The following is a 17,338-nucleotide window of genomic DNA, read 5'->3' as shown; positions in this document are numbered from 1 at the left end:
GGCTCGGCGCAGCAGTGCATGTCCATATAACGGTTGCAAATGGATACCAACTGTCTTCGTAACAAAAAGACACACCAAAAAACATCCAAATACCTCCATGCTGCTCGTATGTAATGTCCGTCTTGTATTGAAGCCCCGAAATGCGAAATTGTTCCGAAAAAAATTAAATAAGTCTATATTTCAAGCTTGTTTGTAGCGGAAGCTTCTCTTCCTGGTCCGTCCAAATCTCGCGCGATTCTTTTTGTTACGAAGAAAGGTGGTATCCATTTGCAACCGTTATATGGACATGCACTGCTACGCCGAGACCCGCTGTAACTCAGTGAAGCCACGGAGGACTCTGAAACTTCTCCCAGCCCTTAGTCCACATGAGGGTGAGTAGATAATGAGAAATTTCAATTTTGAGTGAACTATCCCTTTAATCATCCTTAGGTTGCCACTGTCATCATGGTCCCACATCTCTGGGTGATGCAGGTGGAAGAAGTCCTCAGAGATCAAGACCATGGCTGGATGGAGATAGCCTACATTGTTTTATAGAGGAAACAGAAACAGCCTCTGATAAGATAATCACACAACTAGCTATATACACTATTCCCTCAGCTTTCAAATAAGTGAACATGGCAGCAGCCAAAATAAAAACTCCTTGCTTCAAAAGCCAGTCCACAAAACAGTGGTTGACATTAACACTTGGTTTCCACTTGAAATGTTTGTGTTGTGGAAACCAAGTGTTAATGTCAACCACAACCAATTGGTGGTTTGGTGCTGCTAGATTAAAGTTCATGGTCTAGTGAGTCTATGACCAGTATTCAGTCTTTGTAAGTGAGAAAGGTATGTTTGTAACTGTATTTCCACATGTGAATCTGTGTCTCATCTCAGGGGGAGTGTGTGTTGACTGTTCAGCTGGACGATGATGATGTCTGTCCTGCTGAGGAGGAGGAGGAGGTGGAGTTTTATCTTTTATTCTCAGGATCCACCCAGAGACATGTGAGCAGCACCCTGAGAGTCAGTCACATCACTTTGCAGGCTGTGTGTCCAGGTACTACACACACACACACAAAACAAATGTGTGCTTGTTTCTCTATGTGGTGTATGAAGGCAGTATTGACATCAAGAAGAGTGAAAATCTTTGAAGTTGGGTGACAGTTTGTCTGACGAGCGCACACAGCTGCACCACTGAGATATGCAAATTCACAAATGTAGAGGTGCAGTTTTGTAAACAGAAGTCAGTTATGGGGAGAGGATAAAAGAGATTTCAATAAAGATTAATCAAATTCTCACAAGAGACATTACGTTGTTTGACTCAGTATTATGATACTGTGAAGTTTTTTACTACAGGTATTAGGGCTGTCACTTTTTATTCGACATTCGAATATTCGTTCGAATGTGGGGGGAAAAGTTCGTATTCGAGCAGTAATGACCTGCTCGATATGCAGGCTGCAGCAAAGATACTCTATTTACCGTCTTTGGCTGCAGTGCCCGGTGCCTGCATAGCGCCGCGGAACGTCCACCGGACGCGGAAGGGCCGCGAACAGCCGAGAAGCGGGGCCAGTTTACTTTCTGTGCCCATATTAACCGCTGGTGTGGTGTCACGGCGTGCACCTCCGCGGGGTAATATTCGAATATATCCGAACGAATTACGGGTCATTCAATAATCGTTCGAACCTCATTTTTCTAAAAACTGACAGCCCTAACAGGTATTGTCCCTCCTCTATTAGATATGAAAGGGGGCTGAAAATCACATGACATGTCAGTTCTGATGATACAGCAGGTCAGTGCAAAACTCATGTCCTGTGATTTTTAGCCTCCTTTCATATTTAATAGAGGAGGAGGGGGGCAATATCTGACAGTAATATTCTCAACTATCATATGTTGACTGTCTGAACAGTAGACCTCTGAAAATTGATGAACATCTCCTCAGTCCTGGAGGTGTTCAGGTCTTATTGCTCCCTTCACTGATGGTGGGGTGAGATCCCTGTGCTCCTCTTCCTACCTGTTTCAGGTCACAAAAGCTGTGCCAGGTATTTCTGTGGTAAGACTCATACATGTAGTTGTATTTCAAGTCTTTGTACCCACACGGAAAGAACCTATAGGTTTGAATATAGGTTTGAATATATGTGACATTTTCATATATACGCATACATGCTAAAATATGGTGCATATATGCACAGATAAACTGCATATAGGTTTCATATGCGCATAGGATATATGCGTATATATGAAAACGGACAATTTTATGTATGTCACATATATTCAAACCTATAGGTTCTTTCCGTGTGGGTACACAGAGTAAGACATCATCCACTCCAGTATGTCACAGTCCAGTTCAACCTGTGTCCATAGAGGATGGAGAAATAGCCTGGCCTGCTGTCTTCATGATATGTGACGTTAGGACCACCGGTTTGTAGTCACTAGACAATAAGACATGATGTTGTGGCACCCTGAGACAGATTTTTACACTCTTTGTCCAATCGTAGTTGCACCCCTCCTCTCTAAGATCTAGGGATAGTCAGTGAACAACAGAAATAGACACACCTGTTCAAGTAAACATGGTGAGCTAAAGGAGTGGTTTGACATGTAGGTGAATCATCTTCCTCTCTTAATGACATGATCCGGTCCAGGTCCAGTCACGCCTGTTCAGTAAATGTAAAGCTTTAGTATTTTCTAGGATCAGGGCTGTTTCCTGTCTGGGACCTGTTAGAAAAGTGAAAGTGATGTCATATTGTGGACTGTAAGAACATCAGTGTTTGTGTTCTTAGTGAACCAGTAGAGCCTGTTGTGTGATTGTGACGATAATACTGACTGAACACATCTGCTGCTCCTCAAGCTCTGAGTGTGTGTAAAGTTGTTTTGACTTTGTTGTAAAGAACATAACTAATCTCTCTCTCTCTCTTTGTGTGTGTGTGTTTAGCTCATAATGCGTGTGAGCAGGTCCTGGTGACGCTTTACTGGGCTCGGCCCGGTGGGCCAGTGAAGTCACACTCCCAGGAGACCTTCTGCTTTGTTCAGGTACCAGCTTTAAGGTGGATTCTCTGGTGCAGATCTGTTTGCACCATGTCTACTTTTCAGAGCTGAGCAGATGACTAGATTCTGAGCTGATTTACACCAACATGTTATATGGAAAGGAGCCAGACATCCTGCAGTCACTGTTAGCCGCTGTTAGCTTTAAAGGGATAGTTCAACTTTTTGGCAAATTGGCCCATTGCCATAATCGCTATAGTCATAGCAGTAGGTTCTTTACCTTTATTTGTCGGTGCAAGCTATTTTTAGAACGGCGGAGCAGAGCCGCGAGCTGCTCAGAGCTACACTATGGAGGCTCATGGGATTTCTTGGTTTCCCTCATCAAACTCATCAAATACACAATCCAACAACTCCAAAACGCTCTGGTGGACAAGTTGTGACCTGCACTTTCACCACGCTATGAGATAATAACGGAACGTTACGAAACTGAGCCGCTTTCGAGGTAAATACAGAGTCTGCTTGCTGAAAAACTGTCCCTGAACGCAACGCGCATCAGCGGTTTTGCATGAATTTCCCTCTAAAACATCTCTGTCTCATAATATTCTGTTATTATCTCATAGCGTGGTGAATATGCAGCTCACAACTTGTCCACCAGAGCGTTCTGGAGTTGTTAGGTTGTGTATTTGATGAGTTTGATGAGGGAAACCAAGAAAAATCCCATTAGCCTCCGTAGCGTAGCTCTGAGCAGCCTGCTGCTCTGCTCCGCCGTTCTAAAAATAGCTATTAAAGGTAACAAACCTACTGCTATGACTATAGCGATTATGGCAATGGGCCAATTTGCCAAAATGTTGAACTATCCCTTTAAGTTTGGTTTGGCCCTGATTTCCTGAGTCATTTCAGCTCTGATTGACAAGATCCTGACTTAAAGCAGATATCAGCTTCACGGCCGTTTCGGCTAATGCTGCGTTCAAGGCAGGCTTTTGAAACCGTAAGTTACAGCTTCAAGTCACAACTACGACTTGGTAGCGTTCCAGGTAACCCATAGCTCGTGTTTTTACCATCCTGTTGTCTGTGAAAGTTCCCTATAACGGCCACTCGTAACTTCCGACCCGTGAACTCGTACCAGATCGAACTGGTATGACTTCACAGGAAGGAAAAACACAAAGTACGAGTTTCTTTGAACGCACCATGAGTTAGCAGCCCCCGCCCTTGTCAGGCATCAATTGGTCCTCGTGCTACGTCACCACATTCACGCGCATCCCTTGGCTGCACACACAGCCCTTCATGCCGTTCTCTCTCCTCATTGGATAACACTTGTATCCCACAAGGAAAATTTTCTCCTCGGGTTACAGCAGAGCAGAGTGACGGAGAGACTCGTGTTTAGGCTGAAATACTTCATGTAAGTGATTGCTGACGGAAAATAGGACTATTTAGGACTTATATTAACAAAAACATTCCACTGATATCTGCTTTAATATAGATTCAGGTATTTTCAGTTACAGTATCAATATTTTGGATCTGAATAGGATTCTCAGAGAACTAGTGCTGATGTAACCTGGTGCATTAAGAATGGACCCACACCATGTATTAACATCTGATGGAACCAGCTGGTACACTCAACACTTCTCTCATCAGTCTTGTAGTTTTTTCTCTAATCATTGGTCAGCTTGTACACAATCATTTACAAGAAAAAGGAAAAACATGACAATAATGATACAGAATGAGGATATCTGCTATTTACAGTGGCTCCACAACAGATACGGGGTCATAACCTGGTTAATCAGTGGTGGTCTCAGCTTTGCTCTGTGTGCTCATATGAAGTAATGATGACTGATCTATGTGTGTTTGGTGTGCAGGACTTGGCCCTCGACATGGCCTGCTTCCTGCTTGACAACACAGCTCCTCAGGAGGCATTGCTATTGGACGATGAGCAGGTAATGAGCTGGGAGGAGGCATGGAACGTCAATATGTTGCATTTAAAATTGTTTACATGTGGCTGAAGGAAAGACATGAGACAAATGTCACCTTTGACCTGTGTATATTAATGTTATTTTGTGTGTGTGTGTCAGATCCATCTGAGAGAGTGTGAGAGGTTGGATGAGAGCCTGGCTCTGGCCCTGAAACATCTCAGCACGCCTCACCACAGAACTGCACACATATGCTCACATACAGACACACACAGGCAAAAGTGTCACCAGACACACACTATCACAGCAACAGACACACACAGTGACACAGGCAACACAGAGACACACAAGGAGAACTGGATGGATGCGTCCACCCTGCTGGACAGCTGCAGCGGTGAGTCAGCATGCTTTTATTTTACTATCAGTCAAGTCACTGTTTGGTATTAGCCTGTCTTAGCATCAGTTGACATTAGCATCAGCATTAGCATTAGCCTGCCAGGCTAACGAGTGAAGGGCAAACTCAGCAGCAGCGGGCTGTTTGATTGTCTTAAAGCCCCAGTGTGTAACTTATTTGGCTTTTTATTAGCAAAAATCAAATATGTCTTTCATAAATACGTAGGCCTATTTCACTGAAGTCGAATCACACCCACATACAAATAAAAGCTTTCTCGTACCTTAGAATGAGTTGTTACAAGTCGTTACAAATACATAAGTGGGCGACGCACCGAACCGAGGCGGCCATGTTGCATCGTCATTTTTTATGTTGAGTGGCAGCGTGACCGTAGGTAACCATAGAAACTCACCGGAGCTGTGGGCTCGGCCTGTTAAAACTGTCACCACTGTGTAGTGTGAGGAAGGACGGAGGCACTGGTGTTGCATTCAGGTGCAGTCAGGCAGACGGCTGTCGGCAAACCAACCGGATGTCATTTTACTCAACGAGAGAAAGACGGTAAAAACGTGGGTCAGGTAAACAATACATCACCATGACAACATATTGTCACGCCTGTATTGTTTTGCCTCGTGCTGGCAGACCACTTGTTGTCTGTCTGACGTCTGCCCGATTTAACGTGAATGCAACATCAAGAATACGTTCAGATATGCAACCGCACCGCTAGATGGGGGGAATTCCTACACATTATACCTTTAAAGAGGATAGGCCACCTAACTGGGAATTTGGAAGTTGATGGTATGTCCTGGTAAGGACAACTCTCAGTCAGCACTCAGGTGTCGCCATGAAACACCCACTCAGAGGCTTGATCCTTTCAGATGCTGTTTCCACAAATATGTCGTGAAACACTTGTGGGAAGTTTTAATGTCACCACACTCTTAGTTTTCTGACCCCTCCCCCCTCTGTGGCTGCTTCCTCTCCAGCGGCCTCTCACAGCCAGCAGCTCTCCCGCCTGCTGCACCTCGCTGCCAGCCACGGCCTCAGGAGGGTGGCTTCATTCCTCCTGCAGCAGCCGGGAGCCCAGGAGGCCCTGAGGAAGACCGACGCCAAAGGACGCACTGCAGCGTGTGTGGCAGAGAGCAGAGGACATCAGCAGCTGGTGGAGCTCTTCACTGAGTGAGTGTCTCACAGTTTGACAAGAGAGAGAGGCCGTTTGCATGTCTTTAGGTGGCTTTAGGTGTTCAGGTGGTATCATCCTCTGTCCTACAAGACACCTGGTCATTATTCATCCATCCATTCACTGTCTGAACCGCTTATCCAGGCTGGAGCCAGTCCCAGCTGGTACAAGGTGACAGCAGTCTGTCACAGGGCCAACATACTGTATAGAGACAAACAACACACACTCACATTAAAGGGATAGTTCAACATTTTGGCAAATTGGCCCATTGCCATAATCCCTATAGTCATAGAATAGAATAGAAATACTTTATTTAATCCCCGAGGGGAAATTTAAAATGTCACAGAGCAGCAGCAAGACAATACAGACAACAACACAGATCACAAACACTGAGTAAAAATACATAAAGACATAAAAACACATAGTGTATTAAAACACAAAATAAAATAAATATATGAATAAGAGATGCGTGTAAAAGGTTAAAAAGTTATAATAGCAGTAGGCTCCTTACCTTTATTTATCGGTGCAAGCTATTTGTTGAACAGCGGAGCAGAGCTGTTTTAGAGGTAAATGCTGTGTCAGCAACTGTGAAGGAAGCGGGAGGAGAACCTGACGAGAGAACCCACACCGGCACAGGGAGAACATACAAACTCCATCCTGGTACTGGGGATTGAACCCAGAGCGTTCAGAGGCAACAGTAGGCTACTGACCAGCACCCAATTTTCAAAATCAGCTGATCTGATTTCAGTTTTTTTCCCAGGAGAATTTGCAACATTAGTTTATCTGTGAAGTGGACCAACATTAGTTTACCTGTGAAGTGGACCAACATTAGTTTAACCTGTGAAGTGGACCAACATTAGTTTACCTGTGAAGTGGACCAACATTAGTTTACCTGTGAAGTGGACCAACATTAGTTTAACCTGTGAAGTGGACCATACCTATACATGTAGGTTCACTGAGTGACAGCGAGTTTGTCCTCAGGTTGCAGTGAAGAGGTTTCACCTCTAGTTCAATCAGACTCTCTATGATGCTTCCTCATTCTCAAAAGGGAAACTTGAGATGAATCAACATGTGACAGAAGTTAATGACAAAAGCACCAGTGTTTCTCTTCTTGTCCGTCAGTGCTTTTCTCTAATGATCATTTATGTTTCATGTATGAAGTTTTCTTGGTTAAACCTATAGGGACCTCGTGGGACCTCGTTTCACCCCAGTCAGTTTTCTGGAGGGAAGTTTTCTATTAATTTGTATCATGTGTACACAGGAGCTCATCCTGCGGCTCCACTGGTCAACAGCTGGTGGTGGTAATGTACCAACAGTCAATTCAATAAACTTTATTTAAAAGGCACATAGGGCAGACGTGAAATAAACGTAGAAAACACTACAAAAACAACTAGTGTGAGACAACTGGACACACTAAGTAAATAAATAACTGACTGTGCTCATTTTGAATTGAATGAGGAATTACACAAACCTACAAGTCAAACACACAAGCAGTGACCTGGAATCGGACTTTCCCTCATGAGCGAAGTAAGAGACGCCAACAAACTTCCTCCAACCACTTCTCCTCAAGCTCAGTGGAAAACATAATGAGAGCAAGGAAAGATGTGAATGAGGATTCATAAGGACTTCGGAAAAGAGTCAGACTGCACTTACACTAAGCTGTGTTTTTGTTTTTTTGCATGGACAATAAATACTTCTTTTCTAACCTGGCACAAACACAAAGCAAACAGATGGAAATGTTAAAATAAGATAATATGAAAGAGAAATACAAATAAATTGAACCATTAAAATAACAATTAAAATAGATTGAAGGAAGCAAGATATGTGAATACTATTATACTGATATGGTGATGATGTTACTGACTAGAGATTCAACCTTTTTGTTCCTTATGATGACACTTGAGTGGAAAAATTGAAAGAGAAATCTGTATTCATGGATTTGAGCTTCAGCCAATCAGATAAAGACTTCACTGATATTTGGATCGTATCACAACATTTATGAGTATCTCCTGAGGTGAAACTACAATTGTGCTTTGCTTTAAATGTTCCCGTGGAAAATAAATTTTCGGGCAACATTATCTGGTTTCCTTTCATAGAGGAAGGCCCAGTGTTTTCCAGGCTTCAAGGAGATAAGATGGGAAGCAGCGGTGCTACTCTCCTTATCATTGAGAGAACTGGATAAGCTCTTTTCACGGCCACTGCTCAGATACTTGGGCTTATTTCACACAGTTTAAATCTTCTCAACCTCCAAGTCAGAGAGCTGAACCGGTGCTCGCTGACAGACTGGGAGGGCAGAGAGCAGGAAGTCTCCTGTGATTGAAATTCATGAGTTTCTCTCTGTGCACCAGCTGCTCAACAGGTTTTGTGTTGTTCCCACACAATGACCCATTAGTATGAGACACTGACGGCTGTAACTGTCACACATGAATAATTCAACTCACTGTCGCTATTGTTTAAGTATTATTCAGTATAAGTACTGAATATGAAGTATTGGTCACTGATAGTTGTAATTGTCGGACATGAACATTTCAATACAAGCAGCACACATACACACACACACAAACACACACACTCTTTGCTTAAGTTTACATTTGTAGTGGTGTTGTAATTGACAGACACACACAGGCTGCTGCTCTTGTTACTGTTGTCAGGTCACGTACATGTACATGTGTGCGTGTGCATGTGCACAATCAGGGGTTAGTGGTTAGTCAGTTGTGGGTCAGAAGCAGTTTGTTTTGTTGAGTTCACAATTCCACAATTCCAAACGCACTTGCAGATACAAACACAGCACTGTGACACACTATTAGACTGTTTCTATTTGCTGCTGCACAAATGTAAATTTCCCCATTGCGGGACAAATAAAAGAATCTTAAAGCAGAAGTAAGCGATCCGGTCGTTTTGACTAATGCTGCGTTCCAGGCAGGCTTTTGAAACCGTAAATTACAGCTTCAAGTCACAACTTACGACTTTGTAGCGTTCCAGGCAACCCGCAACTCGCGTTTCTCCGACCTGTTGTCTGTGAAAGTCACTATAACGGCCACTCGTAACTTCCGACCCGTGAAGTCGTACCAGATCGAACTGGTACGACTTCACAGGTCGGAAAAACACGAGTTACGGGTTGCCTTGAACGCACCATAACTTCTTGTCAGCCTATGGAGTTAGCAGCCCCCGCCCTCGTCATGGATCTGTTGGTCCTCGTCCCTACGTCACCACATTCACGTGCATCCCTTGGTTGCACACACAGAGAGGACCGCCCCTTTATGCCGTTCTCTCTCCTCATTGGATAAAGGTTGTAGGATACGAGAAAAGTTTTCTCCTCGGCTCAGAGCAGAGCAGAGTGACTGACAGACCCGTGTTTCGGTCCAAACACTCTATGCAAGTGATTGCTGTCGGAAGATAGAACTATTTAAGACTTATATTGACACAAAAATATCACTTACTTCTGCTTTAACTTAAAGGGATAGTTCACCCTAGAATGATATTTCGCTCATTATCTACTCACCCTCATGTTGACTAAGGGCTGGAAGAAGTTTCGGAGCCCACCGTCCCTTCTCTGAGTTACAGGGGGTCTTAGCGTAGCAGTGCATTTCAATGCCATGGTAGCAAAGGGACACCAGAGCTCTTCGTAAAAAAAACACACACAAAAAAACATCCAAATACCTCCATGATGCTCGTATGTAATGTCCGTCTTGTGCTGAAGCCCCAAATTGCGGAATTGTCCCGAAAAAAATTAAATAAGTCTATATTCCAAGCATGTTTGTAGCATTAGCTCCCAGTGTTGTTGTCCGGTCCTCCGCTGCCAGCGCGCATGCGCAAGAGCACATGAGAGCACTGAGACCGACTCGAGTCTCAGTGCGAACATTGCGCATGCTGAGCTGAGTGTTGAGCTCCTCTGACAGCTCCTCTGTGGAGCTGCAGGAGAGCTGCCACGTCTTTTTTTTTTTTTTTTTTTTTTTTTATTGCAGCGCCGTTATTAGGCTACAGGTTATGCACATCTATGTCCGTGTAGGTTACATTTATTGTCTGATCTTTCTTCATGGTGCACAGTGTCAGTCCTCCTGTGAAACTTTTAGCTACTAAATAATATGACTGAAGGCAGTGGAAGTTTGCACGTGTCGACACGCCCCCATGAGTTGACGACATAAGGAGCTAATAAATAAATATATATAAATAACTGATAGTATTATTCGGTCAAGTTCTTGTATAGGTTAATGGTTAAACGGTTAACCATGTGCATCCCTAAAATAAACCTTTTAGGGAAAAAAGGCAAACTTGACTCCTTTATTCCACACAAAAATATGCTATGATATGTGTTAAAAATGCTTATGAGTGTATTATAACAGTTCAACACAATGAAAAATATACAAAACAGCTATACATAATTTTTGGCCAGTAAAAAATCTTTCTGGCCAGTAGATTTTTAAAGCTCACTAGCCAGTTGGCCAGTGAGCAAAAAAGTTAAGTTTGAACCATATGCATTAGTTGAGCTCTGTTTCTGAGTTCAGTGTTGATCATTTACCTTCAGATGACAGTGTGTTTCTTCACAGGACTGGGGCTGAGTTGCATGGAGGTGTTTGATGTGTCATGTGTTGTGTTGTTCTTGTTGCAGGTATGAGGCGTCTTCAGGTATTCAGGTGAAACCAAAGGAGGAGCTGCACTTTTTTGGCCGAGTGTTACAGCACCATGCCAACCTGGATACCTACACCCTGACTTCCTCTGGCTGTCGGCCGGGGCAACGGGACTCGGAGCCTGATGATGATCTGCAGGAGGATGTGAAGGAGCTGAGGAGACTGATCCAGAGCCACAGAGACTCAAAGGTGAGAGACAGATGACTTGATTTCCTGTAGCTCCTTTATCTGCTTGTGGTGTTCAGGTCTGTATTGAAGCTGTGGTTGAGAAACGCACGTAGGCTGCACGGCCTGTTGCTGTAGCGCTGTCAGGTCTTTGTGTTGCAACATGTAGGCTGCATGTCATGTGCACAATCAGGAAACAGATTGTTATGAAGTCTCGGTTCAGCAGCAGTTTGCTTGGTTATGTTAACAAACACACACACACACACACACACACACACCTACACACACACACACACACACACACACACACACACACACACACACACACACACACACACACACACACACACACACACACACACACACACACACACACTGACTAAAGTGCAACAAGGAAGTGATTATTTCAACTCTTCTAGTGGCTCCGCCTGTGCATGTTGCAAACGTTATTTTGTGTTTACTGCACCTCCAGCTGGAGGTCGATGTGAGGCTGCTGCCATGGTAACTGTGTGTTCACATGGTGCTATGAGCTCACCATGCGTTCTCATAGTTTGATGCGGAGGAGCTGAAACACTCACAGTCTGTGGCTGCACCTTCTCATCAGATCTCAGTCAGGGTCAGAGATAGACTGACAGCTCTCACACACACTAAGATACCTTTAAGTATTTTTTGTCAAAGTGTTTCTGAAGGAGTTTGTGTTACGATGCTGACTCTGGGTTTGTCCTCCTCGTCCCAGCAGGAGTGTGATTCTGCTGGAAGCGCCGCGGCGACCCCGGTCAGCCCTTCCTGTGAGGAGCAGCTGTGCTCCGGCCGACCAGAGAGCAGGCAGGATGCAGGCCCGGCTGCGGTAACCACCGAGAACTGTAGCACGGCAACGGAGGAACAGGGAAGTCCTTCATCATTGGATGAGAGGAGAGAAAAGGAGTGGCCTGCCGGTGTCACTCATACATCCTGTAGCAGAGGACGTCGTTGTCAGAGCCAGGAAGCCGGGGAAGGACCGAGGACCGCACCGGCTGCCAACAACTCTCCTGCAGGCCGGAACAGGAAAAACAAAAAGAGAACTACAAAAACCACAAGACGTGGAGCACAGCTTGCAGAAAACAGAAATACCCCGGCGGCAGGTAGAGGAACTGCACGGGGGTCCGCCGAGACGACAGGAAGTGGAGCGGAGAAAGAGGGAACTGTTTCAGCGGTGGCATCTGTCCTCGTGGACGGAGAAGCTACAGAAACTCTGCATAGTCCTCCTGGAGCACCAGAGACTCCATTACCCAGAGAGCCAACGTCCGGACGAGGTGGTGATGGGACATGTGCTGTCAGGAAAGCAGTTGCCTTGCCTACCACCACTGTGGTCGAAAAACAGGAAGGAGAGGTGTGGGAAGTGGACATGCTGATATGTGAACCAGCGACTGAGACGAAGACAGGGACAGGAATTCCCCCTGAAAGACAAATCCAGGTGACAGGCGCAGCTCTGGGACCAGCCGCTCACAACACAGGTGAGTTCTCGCTCGGCGAACACGATATTCTTCATCCAGTGAAAAGTTTCTTTTGTTGATTTAAACTGTCACGTAATGAATGTGCTGAAAATGCAAAACCCTCGTTCCTAATTACATTGCAGAAGCCATTTAAATAGGAAACACTTTGGCAGACTCTAGAAATATACTGGATTAAAGCAAATGTAACATAACAGTCATGTTAGAGTAGATTATTGGGTATAAATAAAGCTGGCCTCCTTTGAGGCCATGTTTCAGTTACCAGTTCCTAAAAACACTTATCCTAACCCAGCAGTGAGTCTTGAGGTCTGGTCGTCAGTGACCAGTCAGCATCTCTTGATAACCCACAATCAAAGCAGCCAGAACTGGGCCTGATATACTACTGTACCTGCTAATAAAAACATGATTATGAATATTAGATCAGATTTCCTGAATCAGTGTTCATTCAGGTCATAGTATTACTCATTCTTCTTCTCATATTCTTCTGTTTTGAACTGAAGCCTGAGCCTTTTGGATGAGAAGTGAAACATCTGTGTGTGGATGTTTTTTTTGTTTTATGTACTGTCATGAATGAGAATGTTGGGGAAAAAAAAAAGGATAAATCAAAAAAAAGAAAAAAAACAACATCTTTAAAGGGATAGTTCACCCAAAATTCAGATTTCACTCATCATCTACTCACCCTCATGTCAACTAAGAGCTGTGAGAATTTTCAGAGTCCTCCGTTCCTTCTCTGAGTTACAGGGGGTCTGTGCAGCAGTATTTGACCATATAATGGTTGTGAATGGATACCAACTTTCTTCGTCCAAAAAGACACACCAAAAAACATCCAAATACCTCCATACTGCTCATCTGTAATGTCCCTCTTGTATTGAAGCCCCGACATGAGAAATTGTTCCGAAAAAAATTAAATAAGTTTATGTTTTAAGCTTGTTTGTAGTGGAAGCTCCCAGTGTCTCAGTTCACTGCTCTTCCTGTGTCAGTGCAAATCTCGCGTGATTTGCACTGACCGGCGGAACAATTTCTTATGTCGGGGCTTCAATACAAGAGGGACATTACAGACGAGCAGTATGGAGGTATTTGGATGTTTTTTGGTGTGTCTTTTTGGACGAAGAAAGTTGGTATCCATTCACAACCATTATATGGTCAAATACTGCTGCACGGAGCCCCTGTAACTCAGAGAAGCCACTGATAACTCTGAAACTTCTCACAGCTCTTAGTCGACATGAGGGTGAGTGAGTGAAATTTGAATTTTGGGTGAACTATCCCTTTAAGGCTCTACAACCAAGTTGAGCTGACCTAGATTCAGTGTTCCCTCTCTTCTAGCTCTGTGTTTGGTCTCCTCCAGCTGCCACTGTTTTGACCAGCTGCTCTTTGAATGAGCCTCTATGTGACTGATCTCTTTGATCTGATTGTATCTGGTTTCACTCACTTTCCTGAGCAGTGAGTTCTGATTAGTCAGGTGTCGGCTTGGTTTGTCCTCTTAAGTAATGAACTTGGTGATTAACCCGCCATGTTGGGGCAAAGTGCGTAAAAGAAAACAGCAGGTTTCCTCTGCAAGGTCTTAATCTATTCCTGTCTTTTTTCAGTGACCATGGGCCAGGAACACTCCCAGGATCCCCAGGAAACCGAGTCAGACCAAGAGGAGCCAAGACAGACTCCCGACTCCGCCAACAAGAGTCCTCAGTCTGAGAGCAGGACCGGTCCCGGGTCCCCGGATGCAGAACAAAAACCCCGGAGACTGCTGTGGCGGGATGGAGGCTGGGTGGGAAACGCGATGGGTTCACCCCCGTGTGGACCCGAAACGGTGTCGAAAACAGTCTGGTATCAGGGTGAAAACTCTTCCAGCGAAACCTCCCAGATACAGCAAGTCAACTCCCAGTCGGTCTGGTATGACAGTGACATAATGTACGAGGGGAAACACGAACAAGTGGAGCAGGCCGACTGTGATCTGAGCTCAGCCCAAACTCCTGGTCTGAGTCCTCCACAGCTGTTAGAACGGGGTCTTAGTCCTCGTCAACAGTGCGGCGCAGTGAGTCAGCCACATGCTGCTGGAGCGCTGCCAGCACTGTCACATGGGCCTGCTGCTGCACAAAGACAGGAAGTGCACGGCTCACAGCGAGAGGAGGAAGTTGGGCCAGATTGGAAGGAAGGAGGAGTGAGGGGAGGCAGAGAGGAGGTGGAGAGCACTTACAGCAGACAGAACTGTGAAGCGGCGGACATCGAAGAGACCGGAGAGGAGAAGCCGGCGGGTGAGGAGAGAGGAGCAAAGGGCAGGAAAAAGAGGAGGAAGAAGAAGGGGAGGAGAGGAGGAGGCGCAGAGCACAAACTGAGCTCCAGCTCCAGTGTGGAGTCTCAGAGTCAGAGCGAGACCCTGGTTCACAGAGAACCAGCAGCGACCGGCCCGGGCCCTCAGTCACCCACAGAACCGGAGGCCCAGGATACGACAAAAAGGGAGCCGCTCGAGTCTGAGCCGGCCTGCAGAGAGGAAGCTGAGGAGGAGGCCATGCATCTACCAAGCCAGACAGAGACTCACAACAGGGACACTCATGGACCGGTCTGTGACGTTACAGCCTCAGAGTCTGGTTACGCTGGGACTACAGACCACGGGAGGACGGACCTGACTGAGGCGTCGGAGACAAAGGAATCATCAGAGGACCTGAGCCAAGTCTTAAATCTGGATTCTGCTTCAGATCTGAGTCAAACGGTCTTCATGGAGACAGAAACTACGGCTGGGCCGCAAGGAGGGAAGGAAACAGTGGAATCCTCCTCCAGTCCGGTCCAACAAGCAGCTGGTGATAAAGAGACAAAGGAGCTGGCAGCTGCTGGAGAAGATGCAGAATGTGTGGACCTGACAGGTCTGTTGGAATCCCAGTGTCCAGAGGAACTTCCTGTCCGACATTCAGATCCGACGGGACTCGCAGAGGAGCGCTCTCCGGTGGAATTTCCTGAACAGAATACACAACAACATGTACAATCAGTGCGCTCTGCGGAGGCCGCGGCTCCGCCATGCCAAGGTACAGCAAATTGTTCAGCGTCTCAGATACGGGAAGGAAACGCTGAGGCAACCGAGAGGGAATATTTAGAGCATTGTTCGGACTCTGAAACGCTGAGAGATCGGCCGCTCGGCGAGGAGAGGAGACGCGTGGTCTGGGCGGGCGATGAGGGACGGGGCGAGGAGAGGAGAGACGGAGAGGACGGTGGGATGGTGGAAACGCAGCAGAGCTACGAAGACGAGCTGCTGGCCACCGCCGTAGCCGTAGTGACCGTAGCGATAGCGTCGGCGGTGGTGAGCGTGGAGCTGAGCCAGCGGACGGCCGGCGGTCAGGCTGCTGGGACCGAGGACCAGGATGTCCACCGTTCACGCCCTGGTCCTCCTGAAGACGCAGCTAACAGCCACGGGTCAGAGGAGTCAGATGGTGAGGCAGCGCAGTTACATCACAGAGAGGAAGAGCAACCAGAAACTACACAGAACAAACCCACACCGGATGAAACAATAACACTTGAGGAGGACAGCCGAGCTCACCTGCAGACAGGACCCCAGCTGTCCTCAGGACAAGATCCAGAGTCCTCTCACACACCGTGTCCCGAGTCCGAGTCTAGGGTTGATCCCCAAGAACAAGAGTGTCAGAGCACAGAGATGCAGGATAGAGATGGAGGTCTCCATCCAGCTGCTGAGGACGAGGTAGGGGGGCCGGTCCAGGAGCAGGCCCATCCAGGAGACTCAGACATGGAGGGTCAGACGGTGCAAACAGACCGTCAGGCTGAAAACTCTGACAGTCTTAGCCCACCGTGTGAGGAGAAGCAGCCCAGTGACACACTTCCCCGTGACTCGGCTCCTGTGGCCGATCCCGTTCCAGATGAACCTACTGCACCCGTTGCTGTGGAAACAGGTGCATCCCAGTCAACCCAGTCACCGGTGGACAACAGCAAAGGTCCCGGGTCTGGGGCCGAGGTTGACGAGGAAGATGAGGATGTTGTATGTTGTGACGAAGACCAGCACTCAGTGGATACAGTGGATGGATGGAGACACAGAGAGAAGATGGAGAGAGAAGAGGAGGCGAGGAAAGAGTCGGTCCCAGCAGAGGACACGTCCCACACAGGTAATACCTGTCTGTCTGTCTGTCTGTCTGTCTGTCTGTCTGTTGTTGTGGTTAACAGCCGAAGGTTTATTTGTATCCGTGCCCATAAAGGAGTTTAACATTAGTCAGACTCGTCCACAAAAATAAAGACTGACTCATTTCAAGACGAAAGCGTTCCGACACCTTTCCCCCAGACTGACTCGCACTAACACCAACATTGCCATCTCTGATACCTGCAATGAGCAGAAACACAGGAAACCATGACCTGATGTTTGTTATAGTGTTGTTATGGAGACAGCAAGAAGAAAGGAAGTTGGATCTTCAGTGCCATTTTTATTATCACACTCTTCACTGTTCTATTCTTATAAAAGACCATCATTGTCTGCTGTGGTAAATGACTGTAGCTGTATTGGCGGATGTGGTTCCTCCGTCTGCCACTTTTTTTTTTATCAAAAAAAAAGTTTTAATTTACCCGGAATTCATTCTACCACTGTCCATTCTAAGAACTACACTGCTTTGTGCAACAGATGAATACAGTTGTCGTCGATC

The 17,338-nt window shown here is 46.1% G+C and overlaps 1 protein-coding gene across 2 annotated transcripts in view; it reads left to right on the top strand.

Annotated features, from left to right (window-relative positions):
- LOC310987493 (uncharacterized protein) overlaps positions 1 to 17,338 on the top strand; it is a 102,986-nt gene that overhangs the window by 24,098 nt on the left and 61,550 nt on the right. For both annotated transcript variants that reach the window (XM_083973776.1, XM_083973775.1), the window contains exons 3-10: positions 874 to 1,033; positions 2,906 to 3,003; positions 4,812 to 4,889; positions 5,025 to 5,256; positions 6,234 to 6,426; positions 11,037 to 11,244; positions 11,957 to 12,713; positions 14,297 to 16,810. In XM_083973776.1, the coding sequence (XP_083829902.1) occupies positions 874 to 1,033; positions 2,906 to 3,003; positions 4,812 to 4,889; positions 5,025 to 5,256; positions 6,234 to 6,426; positions 11,037 to 11,244; positions 11,957 to 12,713; positions 14,297 to 16,810 (4,240 nt within the window). The remainder of the gene's footprint in view (positions 1 to 873; positions 1,034 to 2,905; positions 3,004 to 4,811; positions 4,890 to 5,024; positions 5,257 to 6,233; positions 6,427 to 11,036; positions 11,245 to 11,956; positions 12,714 to 14,296; positions 16,811 to 17,338) is intronic.

This window comes from Trachurus trachurus (assembly GCF_905171665.1).
Source record: "Trachurus trachurus genome assembly, chromosome: 6".
Classification (NCBI taxonomy): Eukaryota; Metazoa; Chordata; class Actinopteri; order Carangiformes; family Carangidae; genus Trachurus; species Trachurus trachurus.
The sequence above is the reverse complement of the archived record's forward strand: the minus strand, read 5'-3'. Positions and strand labels throughout refer to the sequence as shown.